At 38.2% G+C, this 18,566-nt stretch overlaps 1 protein-coding gene across 3 annotated transcripts in view; it reads left to right on the forward strand.

Annotated features, from left to right (window-relative positions):
- CSTPP1 (centriolar satellite-associated tubulin polyglutamylase complex regulator 1) overlaps positions 1 to 18,566 on the forward strand; it is a 202,451-nt gene that overhangs the window by 77,075 nt on the left and 106,810 nt on the right. For all 3 annotated transcript variants that reach the window (XM_055423988.2, XM_055423987.2, XM_055423986.2), the window contains exon 3: positions 13,635 to 13,765. In XM_055423988.2, coding sequence (XP_055279963.2) covers positions 13,635 to 13,765 — 131 coding nt within the window. The remainder of the gene's footprint in view (positions 1 to 13,634; positions 13,766 to 18,566) is intronic.

Raw genomic sequence — 18,566 nt, forward strand, 5'->3', positions numbered from 1 at the left:
CCACTCCAGTATTCTTGCTTGGAGAATCCCCATGGACAAAGGTACCGGGGGGCTGCAGTCCACGGGTCTCAAAGAGTCAGACACAACTGAGCAACTAAGCACAGCGCAGCACAGTAATAATAATAGATAGTATTCCCTGAATGTGACAAGCATTATACAACAGGCATTATTATCACATTTAATCTTTGGCAACCTTATATAGTAAGCATTCCTATTATCACCATTTTACAGATAAAAAATAATTGAGGCACAGAGTGGTTAAGTACCTGGCCCACAACTAAAAAGTGATAAGGTGTGATAAGGTGTGCCCCAGATTAGTGCTTCTCAAACTTTAATGTGTATATGAATCACCTGGCATCTTGTTAAAATGAGGAATGGGATTCAGTAGGTCTGGGATGGGGCCTGAGATTCTGGTTTCCGAGAGGCTTCTATGTAACACCAATGCCGCCATCCTTGGTCCACACGTTCAGTAACAAAGCTGTAGTCATTCTTACCTCAGAACCACTCTAAAAATATTTTAGTTATAACTAAATTTCTCATTCCATCAAGCAATTCTATAAATACACATACTGGGCTTTTATGTTACATTAATATTATTATCCGGAGAAGGCAATAGCAAGCCACTCCAGTACTCTTGCCTAGAAAATCCCATGGACGGAGGAGCCTGGTAGGCTGCAGTCCATGGGGTCGCTACAAGTCAGACATGACTAGAGCGACTTCACTTTCACTTTTCACTTTCACACGTTGGAGAAGGAAATGGCAACCCACTCCAGTGTTCTTGCCTGGAGAATCCCAGGGACGGGGGAGCCTGGTAGGCCGCCGTCTATGGGGTCGCACAGAGTCGGACACGACTGAAGTGACTTAGCAGCAGCAGCAGTATTATTATCTTAACCAGTATTTTCTTTTCTTTATTTTTATTGTGGTGAAATATCTATTACTAACATTTCCCATTATCACAATTCTAAGTCTACATTTCTGTGACATTAAGTACATTCACATTATTTTGCAGCCATCACTGCCATCCATCTCCAGAACTTTCTCACCTTCCCAAACCAAAACTCTAGCCATTGAACACGAATTCCCCATTTCCTATTCCCCGATAACCGCCATTCTGCTTTCCAGCTCTATGAATATGACTGCTCTAGATACTGCATCCCTGGGGAAGGAAATGGCAACCCACTCCAGTATCCCTACCTGGAAAATCTCATGAACAAAGGAGCCTGGAGAGCTACGGTGCCTGGAGTCACAAAAGAATCAGGCAGGCTTAGCAACTAAACAACAAAAGATAATGCGTATAAGTAGAGTCATACAATAGTTGTCTTTTTGTGACTGGCTTACTTTATTTAGCTTACTGTCCTCACGGTTCATCCAAGTTGTAGTTGTAGCTTGTATCAGAATCTCCTTCCTTTTTGAAGCTAAATAAGGTTTCATTGTATGCCGATATCACATTTTGTTTATCCATTCACCTGTCGATGGACCCTTGGGTTACTTCCACTTTTTGGCTATTGTGAATAATACTGCCATGAACACAGGTGTACAAATATCTGAGTACTACTTTCATGTTTTTTGACAATAAAGCTGGAAGTGAAATTGCTGGAATATATAGTAACTCTGCCAATATCGTACTTTCTAAGGTACAAGTTTATGTTCAAGGTATTGTTTGTGTCCCTCTTTTTCAAAAAAAAGAAAAAGAATTTCTTACTTAAATGAATCTTTAAAGGTTTGGCAGGAAAAGTGAGTTTCAGTATAGATTTCAATTAAGTTCTGTCATCTATAACTGCTTTGTGATTTTCAGTCAACCACAAAAAAATATTGAAAATGTCCTTTGTGTTTTAGAAGATTGGTAATTGGTTAAATGATACCACGTAAAGAATTAGAGAATGGTAGTGTTCTAAAATAAATCAATATTAAGAAGGTATATATCACAGAGAAAGTTTAATGGGAATGAATTCAAGACTGAGCCTGTCAAACAGGTGTCTGGGAAACGGGAAAGTGAAAGTTGCTCAGTTGTGTCCGACTCTTTGCGAACCCAAGCACTATACAGTGCATGGAATGCTCCAGGCCAGAATACTGGAGTGGGTAGCCATTCCCTTCTCCAGGGGATCTTCCCAGCCCAGGAATTGAACCCAGGTCTCCCACATTGCAGGCGGATTCTTTACCAGTTAAGTTTTTATGTTCTTCCTTTAAGATTTCCTGAAGTAACTATCCCAGGATCATCAGAAACTTTGTGGTACCCTTTTCAATGAGGTTTTTAACTAAATGACACATTAGATTTTCATGTGTTTACAAAGCTTTGTGTAAGACCCTACCTACTATCTAGAGTTCTTTCCTCATGTATCTTTAAAAATAAAATTCTCTGTTGGAAATAAAGTAAATCAAAGTGATATTGGAATCTTATATGTTAATAAGAAAATTTGAAAGGATATTTATAAAGGTATCAGGAAGAAACGGACTTCTTTCCATCATAAACCACTGAATCATTAAGACTGCTTTAATCTTGTATGCCTAGAGCTCTTTCATTTTAGGAGTTCCCAGCTAATGCAAAAAAATTAAAAGAATGGACTTGAATTTGGAAAGGTAAAAGAACACAAAATAACTTTTACCTAAAGTCAGGAAAATGAGTATTTTAAAAGTATAAATGAGTCAACTAGCAGCTTTTAAAGATAAGTATGCATACCAAAAGAAACTGCATTTATTTTCTAAAAAGTGAGACCAACTTTGGAGATAAAACAAAAAATAACACAAAGAAGATAACTCTGGAAACAGTGGTAGTAATGTAACACAAGACATGATGAGATGAGATGCTAACCCCGAAGAGAATGGAAACAGCAGCTGCAAGTCTGATGTATGTGATTCTAACAGAGCAAACCCTGCATCACAACTCCCCTTCAATTTTATTTTCATTTTGAATTATGATCAAATCCAAGAAGACTTTGGCCTATGACTAAAGCATTTGTGTGAAGCTTTTTTTTTTTTTTCAGCTTAATTCATATCATCTTGAACAAGAACAAAGGATGATGGTTTGAGAATTATTTACTGGCTTTGAACCGAGACAGTTGATAAATGTAATGCCTCCAGCTCTTGAGTGGGGTGGAGGAAAGTATTTTTAACATTTAAGGGACCCATAAAAATAGTGTTAGGTCTTCGGATCCTAGTAAGAATAAAAAGATGATAAAGAAAAAAACCTTATAGTTGTAGGCAGAAAATAGAATATTCCTTAAAATATCATCTACTGTTGTATTGATACAAAGCTCAGACTTGCAGTGGGTGGAGAAAACCTGGAAGGAAATTAGTATTGAGTTTAAAAAGCTAAAGAAGAAAACTGACAAGAAATTAGATGAGAATATGATTTGCGGTCTGGCAGTGAAACAGATGAAAGCTGTTTTGAGGTCCGGAGGTAGAGAGGAGACATACTGAGAGACAGGAATGGCAGGATGTATTGAGGATGGCTAAGGAGAGCCTTACCTGAGGCACTACATTTAACTTCAGCAGCAGAAAAAATGGCTTCCCTGGCGACTTAGATGGTAAAGAATCTGCCTGCAATGCAGGAGACCTGGGTCGGGAAGATCCCCTGGAGAAGGGAATGGCAACCCACTCCAGTCTTCTTGCCCGGAGAATTCCATGGATGGAGGAGCCTGGTGGGTTGTAGTCCACGGGGTCGCAAAGAGTCAGACATGACTGAGCAAAAAAAGTAGTACAGATGGGATGAGCCTGTTGACAAAAGAGATAGAAAGGTTTAAAGATAGAGCCAAAGAGAAAGAAAGAACAGATAAGGTTTAGAGACCACATAAGAAAACATGTGAGATATAGCATGTAGCACGCGCTAAGACCTAACAGAAATACTGTCGCTTTCTAAAGAGGAACATTCTTTGTCCAGAAAATGTTCCTCTACGGGTAGGAGATGTTTCCCCAGAGAAATCATGAAAACACAATTACTCTGAATTTCAAGTGAAATTAGACAAGCTCCTGCAAGTTCCGTTATCAAGAACTCTGTTTAGAGACCAAGTAGGAATAAAGAAAACTAGAGACCTTTACCCGGAGAAGGCAATGGCAAGCCACTCCAGTACTCTTGCCTATAAAATCCCATGGACGGAGGAGCCTGATGGGCTGCAGTCCATGGAGTCGCTACAAGTCAGACATGACTGAGCGACTTCACTTTCACACATTGGAGAAGGAAATGGCAACCCACTCCAGTGTTCTTGCCTGGAGAATCCCAGGGACTGGGGGCCTGGTGGACTGCCGTCTGTGGGGTCACACAGAGTCGGACACGACTGAAGTGACTTAGCAGCAGCAGCAGAGACCTTTACCACACTCCTTGCAGAATATATGGGAGACAGACATCAATTAGAAATCAACAACCCTAATACAATGAGTAAATACAGTTGTCTTTTAATTTTTTTTAATCATTTTCCTTATTGTAGACCTACTATAATGTAGCTAAAATATAAGGTACTCACAATTTTATTTCCTGTTTTTTATCATATAGGAGAGGCATTTTCTAAGTTGCTACACTGTCTTTTTATAATTTAAATTTCTAACATGCTATAAAGAGTATGTTTAGTAATTGTCTCTTGGTGCTCTGTGCATTGATTTCCCGTCCTGAGTTACATGTATGTGCCTGTTTCTATTGGCATGAAGTAAACAACCATTTAAAAGTAATGTTCCTTAACACTTACAACTACAGACAGTAACAGATGTTGATGAATCATCTTGCTTCTCCATTAATGCAAGTGAGTAAGGAGTTCATATGCAGTTGGGAGTTTACTGTAGCATACCAGGCCTTTAGCAATAAGTTTTGAAGTTGGAATAGTTGAAAAGGGAGTTTGAAACATTTTTTGAACTCTGGCAGGGGTCCTTAGTGAATTAGAAACAAAAATCCAGTGGAAAGCGGTTTACTTTCAGAGAAGCAGCATGTGAGAATTTGCTCAGTGGTCACCCTATGTTGAAACACTCTCCTTTCCCCTTGGCATCGGATGCCCAGGGTGGCACAATCCACGGCCTGAAGTATATTCTTTCTGCAGTTTGGTGACAGAAGAGCACTTGGTGAAGTAACTGAGGAAAGAAAACTCGGCGCTGTTTATGCCTCCCGTTGCAAAAGCTTTCACAGCTCTCGGGGCCTGTGAGGCTGTCTCATGATTTTTTCTCTTCATAATGCAGTACGATGTGATCTCACTGATATCATGGTCTGAAAACTAACTCTGCTACTGAGGATTACTCAGTCAGGCAGGAAAAAAAAAAAAGAATCCTGGTTGAAATGCCATGCCAAGTCTTCAGAGTGAACTGATGAGCTTCTGGTTCGGTGGCTCTGCTCTTCTCTCACCCACGGGCAGCTCAGGCCTCACAGGTGCTCGCCTGCCCCTAGTCAGTGACTGAAGATCGGTTAGTCCCTGTGAATCTCCTCCTCAATTGGCGATTTCTTCACTTGTTTGTTTTGAAGCCAGTGATCTCAGATATTCTGCTGCTAATTTAGCTGGGAATGAGGAGATAAAGAGGATGGTGGACACCCCCCTGCAGCACGGTAGATTTCTATTTTCTATACTGCTGACACTTACATCTTCCTGCCCAGCAGAGAAGAGAACCTGCAGCCAGTTCACCTGTGCGTATCTGTGGGCCGAACCGTATTCCAAATGTGCTGTACAGTAAAGACACACTTGGTCGGATTTCCCTATGGACACAGAATCATATTGTTCATTAACCTTTTTCCTGCTGTGAGTATATTGCGTGTTGAACAATAGATTATAACAGCCCAGTAGAGAGTTAGAAGTTTTTAGAAATTCTGCAGTAAACTTTTGTGCAGAAATTTCTTTGTAGCACTATGCGAAAGAAATTGGTGTGAGACGACTTCTGTTCAAGTGTGTTGTCTACACTGCAACACAGACGGAGCTGACATGCTTCACTGACTTCTCTCATCGAGCTGGCACTGCAGAATTCAATAGCAGAAAAGCAACGGAAAGAAAACATTTAAGGGCTTTAGGCTTCATCTGAATTTCATAAGGCGGGAAAGAACAAATACAGGCATAGTTGGTTTAGGGGACCAAATCATGCCACGGGAATATATCTTTAGGGTTTGGTGACTTTTTGCAGAACAAAACTCCAGTCTGCTAGTCTTGCCAATTTGATAGTGGGAAATAGGCCAGAAAAGGTTTCTTCGCTATTCCCTCTATAGGGAAAATCTTTTTTCCTTCTGCTTCCGGAAACAGTAAAGGGTTACTTTAAATCATGATTCTTTCTAAAGTATTTTGGATCTCTGATCTTATTTATTTTTCAGAGGTTGATCTGCACCCTATATATTTATCACCTTGGTGTGGCCAGTTTGTGCTGCACAATTGGGTGTGATCTGTTCTCATAGATTGCTTCTTTGATAGATCTGTTTAGGATTTCTTGCAAATAAAACTCATCTCGAAACAGCAAAAGGCAATTCCAGTTCTAATAGAAGATCATATACTCTAATGAGCTAGCCTGATTTTAGAGAGGAAAAAAAAGGAGATAAGTGACTGGCCTAAGAAGACTGAACTGTTGCAATCCAATTTAACTGTGTAGGTCAAGACTCATTGGCTGTTTTCATTTTGAGTAAGAGCAAAGAGTATCTGGAAGATATGAAGTATTGTAGGAGCTTTGAACTTTTGCCTCTTGGCACATTGAACATGAGCTTGAATATTTTAATTTGGTCCTTTTGCTCTTTGCTATTTCTTTATATAGAATGTGAATGGCTATGTATATAAATCTACTATGATTACATTTATATTTAATTCTTTCTTTGGTAGTCCTTGAGTTACTGACTACTTAACCAAAGTAACTTATATCAGTTCTAACCTTTTGATTTTAATATTCAAAATTAAGATATTTATGTGAAATTAATATCATAAATGAATCCTTAGAACTTCTTTAGTTTTTCTGGAGAAAACAGATACCACTTAATAGAAGTCTGTTGACTTTTTTCTGTGTAAACAACCTTTGTTATTAAATGAGAAAATGAAATTGTATCAAAACTATATAATATGCTTACAAATGTCTGGTTATAAAGGTCATTAATTTTAAACAGCTTCTGCTATATTTTTTGATATGTTACTCTAGAATTAATTAAATAGTAAGCAAATAAAATGCTAAAACTGAAATTTAATTAATTTTCTTGTTAAAATTAATTTGAGACATTTGTTCTCAGACAATTTCATTTTAATAAATTTATTTATACCTTTTAGGATTAAAAATTATTCACAAAGATCCAGAGAGTTCCTGAGCTTTTTATTCATGACATCTTAAAAAGAAATCATCAGATACACCTATGAATTGGACAAAAGAACACCTGTATTATGCTAACTTTAGCATAAGAAAGAATAGGAAATAAAAATATATGCATCTACCTATTCTTTATTATAGAAAACAAACTTGTAAATGTAGATGAAATGATGTAATTAGGCAGAAAATAACCATTTGGCAAAGCCATCATAATTTTTATTGCTTCTGGCAAGAATTATCATTAGATGCTGAAAGTAGTAAATGAAGGTTTGAAGAGTAACTATGTTTCCCACAAGATACTTACTCATTACAAAGGATGAGTTCATCACTCCACAGTGGGTGAACCTGGCAGACACTGCTTTACCTAAATAATCTAAGTTAATATCACCAGTAATTAGATTAATCCACAGCAAGTGCCTCTTGATACGATGCACTAGGAAAACTCAGCATCACTTCTGTGATAATCCTGCCAAAAGAGTATAACCTGAACCTAATAGTCAGGAAACATCAGACAAACCCAAACTGGAGTAAAATCTGTACTCTTAAAATGTCAGTGTCATGAAATACAGAGACCCAGGAACTGTTTCTGATTAAAGGAGAGTAAATAAAGTCATGACAACCGAATGCAATGTTTTGTCTTGAATTCTCTTGTCCTGTAAAGGAGACATTATTGAAACAGTTGGTGAAATCTTAATAAGGTCTGTAGATTAGATAACAGTATTATATCAATTTTATTATATAAAATAAGGTTTTATATCAATGATATTGTATTGTTGATTGTACTATTGTTACATAAGAAAATTACTTAATTTTTAGGAAATACATAATGTGTTTAGGGGTAAAGGAGCATCATGTCCATGAGTTACTCTTGAGTAGTTCTGAAATATATATAAATATATTTATACATGTATGTATGGGTGTGATAGAGAGAGACTGAGAGAGGAAGAATGTTGCAGTGAAAGCAAATGTAGTAAAATATTCACATTCAGGTAATCAAGGTAAGGGATAATCAGGAATCCCTTGTGCTATTCTTGTAACTTTTCTGTAAATTTGAAATTATTTCAGAGTAGAAGAAAATGAAATCTCAAGGGAATGAAGCTAAACACTTAAAGAAAATGAAAGAATTTACTCAGTAAAGTTTAAATAATGGTTTTGGAGAACTCCATTTGAGGCAGGCATCTGGTATACTTTTGCATGCCCTTTTGAAATATTTTTAGGAACTTTTATGTTTGATTTTACAGGTAAGCTTGAGGACTTTTTTTTTTTTTTCAAAATTTGTGATCCAATTTTATTTATTTATTAATTTTTATTAAAGTATAGGTGACCTACAATATTATATTAGTTTCAGATGTACAGCATAATAATTCAGTATTTTTACAGAGTATACTTCATACAAAGTTATTATAAAACATTAACTATATTCCCTGTGCTGTACGTTGCATCCTTGTAACTTACTTACTTTATACCTTGTAGTTATACATCTGAATCCTATCCATTTACTTTATCCCTCCCCTTACCCGCTCCCCTCTAGTAACCACTAATTTGTTCTCAAGATTCATGACTATTAAAGAACATTTCAGTTTAGTTAAATGCAGTGAAAAATTAATGAGAACGTGCATTTTTTTGCAAGTAGAAAATGTGTTTTGGATTAATTAACTCAAAATTCACCAAGGACCTAAACTTAAGAGCTAAAACCATGAAACTCTTAGAAGAAAACAATCCAGTATCATCCTGACATTGAATTTGATGGTTTCCAGGCTATGACACCAAAAACACAGAGAACAAAGGAAAAAATAGATAAATCAGACTTCATCAAAATTAAAAACTTTTGTACGTCAAAGATACTTTCAAGAAAGTAAAAAGACAACCTACAGAAAGAGGGAACATATTTTCTACTCACATATCTAATAATGATTCATATCCAGATTATGTAAAGATCTCTTCCAACTCAACAACAATAAAAAATAAACAAGATAATTCAAAAAAAGGACAAAGAGCTTAAATAACCATTTCTCCAAAAAAGATATACAGATAGCTAATAAGCACATGAAAGAATGTTCAACATCATTAGACATTCAGTTCAGTTCAGTTTAGTCGCTCAATCATGTCCGACTCTTTGCGACCCCGTGAATCACAGCACGCCAGGCCTCCCTGTCCATCACCAACTCCTGGAGTTCACCCAAACTCATGTCCATCAAGTCGGTGATGCCATCCAGTCATCTCATTCTCTGTCGTCCCCTTCTCCTCCTGCCCCCAATCCCTCCCAGCATCAGAGTCTTTTCCAATGAGTCAACTCTTTGCATGAGGTGGCCAAAGTATTGGAGTTTCAGCTTTAGCATCAGTCCTTCCTACAAATACCCAGGTCTTCAGTTCAGTTCACTTCAGTTCAGTCGCTCAGTCGTGTCCGACTCTTTGCGACCCCATGAATCACAGCACACCAGGCCACCCTGTCCATCACCAACTCCCGGAGTTCACTCAAACTCATGTCCATCGAGTCGGTGATGCCATCCAGCCATCTCATTCTCTGTCGTCCCCGTCTCCTCCCACCCTCAATCCCTCCTAGCACGGGAAGTGCAAATCAATACCACAGTGAGATACCACTTTATACCTGCTAAGAGGGTGATTTAAAAAACAGGTGGTAGAATCACTGATGTTGAATTGAAACTCTTTTGCACTGCTGGTGAGAGTGTAAAATGGTGCTAACATTGTGGAAAACAGTTTGGTGGTTTCTCAAAATATTAAACATAGAACTACTGTTTGATGCAGCAGTTATACTTCTTGGCATAGATGCAAAAGAATTGAAAGCAGGGACATGAACAGGTACTTATACACCCAAGTTCATAGCCACATTTTTCACAGCAGTCAAAAGGGAGAAACAACCCTAGTGTCCATTGACAAATGAATGGACAGACAAAATGTGGTATATACATGCAGTAGAATACTATTCAGCCTTAAAATGGAATGAAATTTGATGTCTGCCACAACATGGATGGACCTTGAAAACACACTTAGTGAAAGATCCAGAAACAGAAGGACAAGTATTGTATGATTTCATTTAAATGAGGCGCCTAAAATAGGCCAATTCGTAGAGACAGAATGTTGAACAGAGGCTACCAGAATCTAGGAGAAGAATAGAAGCGGGAAGTCATTTTTTAAAATGGATATAAAGTTTTTATTAGGGATGATGAAAAAATTTGGGGTATAGATAGTGACAATGGTTACATAGGATTGTGAGTATGCTTAATGCCACTGAATTGTACACTTTACAATGTTTAAAATGAGAAGTATTATCAATGGTTAAAATGGTAAATATTAATATTTTTATCTTACCATAATAAAAAGTTTTTCAATTTAGAAAAGGTAGAATTCAAATTCTAGAAGAGTGCTAATAAGTGTACTTTTTCCCCTTGTTTTGATAAAGATGATTAATTGTATTTTATTAAAATGCTTAGCTAAATATGTATATTAAATTTAAGAGAAATACTAAAAGATTACAGATTCTGTCATAGCTTCCAAACTAACGGGATGGACGATGTTTTTAAAAACTTTACTAACACACCAAAAAGTACGAAAAGAGGTGGGGAGAGTCAAAGAATCACAGTTCACAGAAAAGACAAAATAAGATGGCAGAGACTAATCAAATGTTTAAAGACTCACTAAAATACCGAGAATGTAAAATGGGTAAAAAAACAAAATCCAACTATTTACTACTCACAAGAGAAATACCTTTTTAAAGTTAGCAAAAAGATTGAAATTAAGAGCATGGAAAAAGATATGCCAGGCAAATACCAATCAGAAAAAAAAAATGCTAGTATTGCAGAATCACAACAGTAATATCAGACCAAAGTCCTGGACCTTTCAAAAGGTCGTAGACTGTTGCCTTTCAGTATCACTAGTATGGCTGGCCACAAGCGTAAACCCTGACACTTTCTGCCCGGGATCGCTCGTCTGTTTTTTCTCTTATCTTTCTTAAGTGTTGTCTGGTACATGTTAGGTAACGTGATGGAGACAAAGATGAGTACAAACTAACTGATTACTGTACAGAACCTAATAGAGGAAATAAATCCAGTCACTTTAAAGCACGGCAGCAAATTGTGAGTATCATCAGAGAGCTGTAAATGATATTGGATGGGAATTGGCTGTGGTGGTGGAATCAGGAAAAAAGACTTCATGCACATGGGATTTGAGATGGTCCTAAAAAATACTGGATAGAATTTAAGAGGTGAGGGTGGTAGGAAAAAGATATTTCAGGTTGAAGAAAAACAGTGAAGTTTGGAGAAATTGTGTTTTCTGCTTTTTCTTTACAGCCATCTTATCTAAAATATTTCACTGGCTGTGTTAAGATTGTCTGTTAACTCCTAAGGTAGTGATGATGATCTCCATACTGATCAGCTGCCACCCTAATTCCTGCTTATTTTTATTTTTAATTAAATGTGAATTTTATTGGTATCAGTTATCTGAAGATGGTAGTGTAAACACAATTCTAAATCTTTTTATATTCAATATTATCTGACTTGCCCTGTTGTATAAAATTCCTGTTTTATAAATTCTTGTGTATATTTGTATTCATCTGTAAATGAGGCTCAGCTAGATTCTTCAATGCATAAATTACTCCCCTAGTCTTTAAAAAGCTATTTTTTAAAAGCTACACTAAGAATAGAATTTCACTAGTATTAGTTCCATTATAGCCTAGACCATGACCTAGACACCAGCTTGTTTCCCTGAGGGGTGTGCAGTACACTTTGGGACTAATTCTTTGCTGGGTAGCTTCATAAATTTAGGCTAAACTGTTATCATTTGCTAGACTTCATTTGCTGGAAATGTGGCCTACTCCATTTACCTGTAACAGCTCATTTGCTTTATTTTTCATTTTCCTTTACTCAAGACAACAGCACTGCAAACTGCATAATTAGATTAACACTTTCATTGCTTTTTAAAAACCTCTGTTCTAATTCTTTGCCAGATGTCGTCCTCATAGTTCCTCATAGTCTCTTAGAAGTAAGATTTCTAGGCTCGTTTTCCATGGGAAAAGAAGGGCATGTAATTTTCTTTTTCATACAGTGTTGTCAACAGAAAGAGGCTAATTTTATCCCAAGTGATAATATGCTCTATGTTAAAGACAGATTAGACACTTCCCTCTAAACTTGGTCAGAGAAAAGGAAAATGGACTAGATGGCTTCTGACATTTTTTTCCTGTTCAGTTCGGAGACTCAGAATATTTTCCCCCTTTAAATAAACAAATGAAAAGTGGCATTTGGAATTACCACTATCCCTCTATTGCTTGCCATCTTCAGTTTAATGTCTGCTTCTCTACAAAGATTAACATATTTTCCACTCAAGATTTATTTGTCAGGGACTTTAGGAGCTTTCTGGAACCAGAAGTCTGTCTTTGGTAGTGATGATTACTGGATAGTTGCCTATTCTTTGGTGGATTTTCCATTTTTAGATTACGCCAGGCTCTACAGCCTTTCTTTCTTTGGCAGAAGAACCCAAAGGCAATGGAGTGTATTTTTTCCCCTTCCCCAGCCCAGCTTAAACAATGACTCACTGGGCCCTGGGGCTTTGCTTCATGCTCCCATTCAGGGGCCACTTTCTACCCTTGTTTCCCTTATTTGCCTTTAGTGTCTGTCTGGAACCTTTTATATCTTTGGCATGTGGACTTTCCTCTGAGGTTATTGTCAGAGAGGTATACAACGCCACCCCCAAACTGGAACAGACAATCCATTTGTGTTTCCATAAGCCATGTTGTTCTTAAGGCACCTAATGTAGGTCAGTTATTTAGTCGCTCAGTCATGTCCAACTCTTTTGCAACCCCATAGGCTGTAACCCGCCAGGCTCCTCTGTCCATGGGATTTCCCAGACAAGAATACTGGAGTGGATTGCCCTTTCCTTCTCCAGATAGAGGCCAGAGAGAAGATAAAAAGAATGTCTTTAAGGAAACATAAATTCAAATGGGGTAGAGGGAGAAGTATTCTCCAAGTGGATATGAGCGCCAGCTGGTTGGTTGGTTTAGTCGCTAAGTCATGTCTGACTCTTGTGACCCCACAGACTGTAGCCTGCCAGGCTCCTCTGTGTCAGTATCATCCAGCTAAAGACAAAGATTTCCCTCTATATGAGATGTTCCAACAACTGATTAAAGCTTCCTTAGTGTGTGTACACACACGCACACATATGAGGTGGCATTCAGAGGAATTGGACTCCAAGAGTTTCCAAAGAGATATAGTTATGTGAAGAGAATTCCTCATAGAGCGACTTGGTCTAATCTTGTAGTACAGAGTTTTGTTGGAGAAAAGATTTTTCTCCGGGCAGTTGTTCTATATGTTCTTGACTTTTTATTCTAATTCCAGTCTTCTGTAACCATCCATCCAGTGATGATTTCTTGCTTTTTCTCTTTGCAGTTTTAACAGTGTATGTCAGGGGACTCATATTCTTTTCCGGGAATTCAGCTTCATCCAAGCCACCCCTCACAACAGGGCATCATTCCTACGAGCCTTCTGGAGATGCTTCCGAACTGTAGGCAAAAATGGCGGTAAGTCTTCCCGAATTCTTTTCTAGCCTTCCTTTATTCCCCTAAGCTTCTTTCTTTTGCTCAGTATAAATACTGTTTCAGTGCAAGCTCTTCAAGGCTCTCGGAACACGTTACTTTTAAGGAGCCATCTGTCTGTATCAGAGACACTGCCATCAGTAATGCTATCACCATCGCTGATGGTACTTGTTAAGATCCAAGTGTCGCTTTACGTGCAGTAATTCATTTACTCGTCCCAGCGTCTCTCTCTGGTAGATACTATAATTCCTATTTTACAACAAATGAAACTTAAGATCAATTTGCATGTTGTTGGTTCTACATCTTTTGATTATAACCCAAGGAAAATATTAAGAAAAATGCTGATTGAAAATGTCTTATATTGATTGAGACCTTACTTTGGTGAGGTGAAGTGTGAAAGACCCTTAGTGAGAGCTTCTTTTTAAAAAACGGCACTCGATTAGATTCTTACATTTAGACTACTAAAATAGATTTAATTACTCCAAACTTTTCAGATCTAGACTACATCAAAACCGTTGGTCACATCTGTTTTCAAGGACCTGTTTTTATTCCTGTTTTCATATTATGTGCTTTTCCAAATAAGTATTGAATGCCTTTAAGACAGTTTCTACAGGAATGCTAACTTAAAGTAGAGAGGAAGGCCAAAACTATTTCCTCATTCACTCAACAAGTATTTCTGGTAAACTTGACATGTGTCTGGCTCTGGGGGTAGAGTAAGTGAATAGATACGCTCCGTGCTTTTATTGAATTTGCACGATTTCCTACCCTGATCTAATTGATGTTATTGCTATTTTATATGTAGACACTGAAACTTTTTTGCTAAAACTCTTTCTGCCTGTTTTCTTATTAGATCATTTCACTATCCTAAGAAATAGATAAGGTAGATATTATTGTGCCCATTTTATGAAGTGTGAAATTGTGTAACTTGCAAAAGGATTTCACAGTAGCAAAGATAGAAATAGAACCCAGATTTACTGGTACTCTGTTTCTACTATTGACATGTAACTCTGGAGATCATCCATCTCAGCTACACTCTCGTGCCAGTGTACTGAGAATAGCATCATCTTCTTTACAAATGACCAGTAGGCAAAAATCAGTGTGAATGAAATTTTAAGTGAACTAGCTCAGAAACACTATCTCACTGATCTCCACACAAGCTGGGAGCTACGAGTGTATCGGTGAATTTTGTACTATTTCATCTCTCCTGTCTTTCCAGAACCTATCTTTCCTAACCCTTTCTCTGTCCCTTAACCAGTCAGCAAATATATATTGAATACTCACTATATTGAAGAATGAATAGTATGTATAACTGGAGTTGGTTTCTGTGAAACAGCACATGAAGATAACTATGGAAAACAGTCCTAAGATATCCTTAATTCTTCTCATGATTTATGGATCCATGGAGCAGTGGACTTTTCTTTATCTCTTTTATGTGTGTGCATGCTCAGTTGCTTCAGTCATGTCCAACTCTTTGGGACCCCAGAGACTGTAGCCCACCAGGCTCCTCTGTCCATGGGATTCTCCAGGCAAGAATACTGGAATGGGTTGCCATTTCCTCCTCCAGGGGATCTTCTCGACCCAGGGATCAAACCCAAGTCTCCTGCATTGCAGGCAGATTCGTTTACCACTGAGCCACCAAGAAATATGGAAAAGGCAATGGCACCCCACTGCAGTACTCTTGCCTGGAGAATCCCAGGGACAGAGGAGCCTGGTGGGCTGCCGTCTATGGGGTCGCATAGAGTCAGACACGACTGAAGTGACTTAGCAGCAGCAGCAGCGGCACCAAGGAATGATTCATTCAGCTGCTGAAAAGAAGCGAGCTAGATTCTCCTTATTTCTCCTGTGCTACCAACAGGACCTAGATTTTATGCTGGATATTTATTGTCATGCTTCTCAATCAGACAGTCTCTGATTTCTTAAACACCGAGGACAGCATTTATGTCTAGGTGACCCTCAGGTCTTTGGTTAAATAGTTTTAATATATTCTCAGCTTCTTCCAGGAAACTATAGAACATCATTCTGTCCCAGAATGTGTCAGTCCCCAGTTTTCATCCAGAATGAGCAAAAACACTCAGAGGCACGGTTCCAAAGTAAAGTATTTATTAAGCCCCATTTTTTCAATTAAAATGCCAAGTACCAGACGCCTACTCAATGGAGCTGCTATTATATTGTTCTCCTGCAGATAACTTCCTTAGAACATCATGTACATATTTTAGCATCATTGAGAGGAAACTAACTCTTCTGGGAGGTAGCAAGAGAAGCGCAGATTTCCAGCCTAACATATCTAAAAGTGAAGCCACCTGTAGAAAAGTAAGGACCTGACCCCTTCTGGCAAGAAATGCTTTATCCCAGGTTTTAGCAAGTACGCGGAGATGCAGTATCATTCCTGCGTGACTGAGTATTGAATGGTGCTCATTGCCCTATGTTTGGATGTCAAATAACCTCATAAAAACTGTAGTGAATCTCTTGCTATCTTGACAACTTTAGACTCTTGGAAGCAAAAAGATCTACTCAAATATAATGAGCCTTTAAAATTCGACTTCTCACATCGGTATTTCTTTCAATACAGAAAGATTAATCTAAATTTTCCACGTCTGGCAAAGATTGAAATTCCCCTGAAGTAAATCTTTCCTTCTATTTAGGGATATTGGCTCAAAGAGCTTTTGTCCACAGTTGATTTTCACAGTGTATGAGAATTTAGTTTTGAGCTTTGTGCTTTTACCAAGGAAGATATATGTTTTATTTAATAAAATAATGATGCTAAAGGAAGTGTCCTCCTGCTATAAACAGCTAGAAAATCAGACAAAATGTCTGTAGCAACTGTTTCAGACACTGGACCAACAATCAATGTGGAACTGTGGTCTATGAGACAGTTGCCAAGTGGCAGCACAGGGAGACCATGAGCGTCTTACTGAGTTGAGGAGGCAAGGGCTGGGGTTTAGGGAGCCCACGGCAGCCAGTATTTGCAGGGCCAAGTACTGGAGAGGAGTACGTTGCTCACTCAGCTCCAGAGAACTGCAAGGAGGTATTCGAGTCTTTGGCTACAAACTATGCACACGTGTGGGTTGGAAAAAGACCGACCGGAAAACAGTAGGCAAGACGATTCCTGGCGTGTTCACAAGGCTAGTTCACACTTCTACCAGTTGGAGTGGAGAAACCTCAAAACACACAGGGCATTGGATTGAGTCCTCAGCCACTTAAGTAAGCATCAGGCTGATCTGCAAGTAACTGCATACCAAAACAAAATTCAATACTCCTTAAAGGAATTCAACAAAATCCAGCACTCTGCAACATAAAATTCACAGTCTGGCATCCAACTAAAAAGTACAAAAAGCAGGAAGATACGACACAAAACTGGGAGAAAAAATAAATCAGTAGAAACACAGACTCAGAAGTGACAGAGATGGGGGACTAGCTACCTAGGACCTTTAAACAGTTAAGTCATACAGATGTACTCAAGTATGTAAAGGAAAACATGAATATTATTAGGATATAAATGAAAGATATTAGGAAGATCTCAATGGAATTTTTAGACATATAAAATACAGTATCAGAGATAAAAAATATTGGTAATAATAACAGTTAATAGTTCATTGGAAGGACTGATGCTAAAGCTGAAGCTCCAATACTTTGGCCACCTCATGCAATGAGTTGACTCACTGGAAAAGACTCTGATGCTGGGAGGGATTGGGGGCAGGAGGAGAAGGGGACGACAGAGAATGAGATGGCTGGATGGCATCACCGACTCGATGGACATGAGTCTGAGTGAACTCCAGGAGTTGGTGATGGACAGGGAGGCCTGGCGTGCTGTGATTCATGGGGTCGCAAAGAGTCAGACATGACTGAGCAACTGAACTGAACTAATATTTATTAAGTAGATTATCTCATTTTTTAATCCTATGTATTAGGTAGATACTTTCATTGTCTCCTCTGCCCAGAAAACGAAGCTGAGATTTTTGGAATTTAAATGACTGGTCTAGGTCACACACCTAAAAGTGTGTGATCAAGGAATGCCAAAGAAGCCAGAGAAAACTGATTAGAGCCAGTATTGTGTTTTTAATGTAAACATGTTCTCTACGGAGAGTGTATGAGATGCTGGAAATACAGATAAGTAAGTGACAGTGCTTGCCCTCAAGGAGCTCGCTTTCCAGAAGAAACAGAGTAGCCTAGAAGTAGTTTCCATGCAGCGTAAGTGATCAGTGAAGTCTGTGTAAGAGTCAGTGATCGCACAGGAGAGAAGGAGTCCTTCCTGCAGGAGCTGTAGAAGGCTGTAAAGAAGTAAAGAGAATGAGGCTGGATCTTGGAATAGTAGAAGACTGTTGAGCAAAGGAGTACATTCTAAACAGAAAACTGTCGCAGTTTTGGAAGTGTGATAACATGAAACACCATGGTTCTTTTGGGAAATGGTGAGAAGTACTATGTGGCAACAGAACATGATGCTGAGTGCTTACTGTGCCAGCCGCTGAACAGTAATTCCATTCACATGTTCGTTTATTTCATTCACACAACAAACCTGAGTTGGTGTGATTATTGTCCAGTTTCTCCCAAAGAAACTGAGAGAAGTTAAGTGACTTGCACAGGCTATATGGTTTGTAGGTGGCACAGCTCATATTCAAACCTAAGTCTTCACAAAGTCCACATTTTTTTTAATTGAATTGTAGTAGATTTATAATGTTGCCTTAATTTCTGATGTATAGCAAAGTGATTCAGTTATACATATATACATACTGTTTTCCATTATGTTTATTTTATCTTTGTTACCAGATAGTGAATATAGTTCCCTGTT

Source organism: Moschus berezovskii, chromosome 14 (assembly GCF_049115385.1).
Source record: "Moschus berezovskii isolate FMDL1 chromosome 14, NW_MosBer_1.0, whole genome shotgun sequence".
Lineage (NCBI taxonomy): Eukaryota > Metazoa > Chordata > Mammalia > Artiodactyla > Moschidae > Moschus > Moschus berezovskii.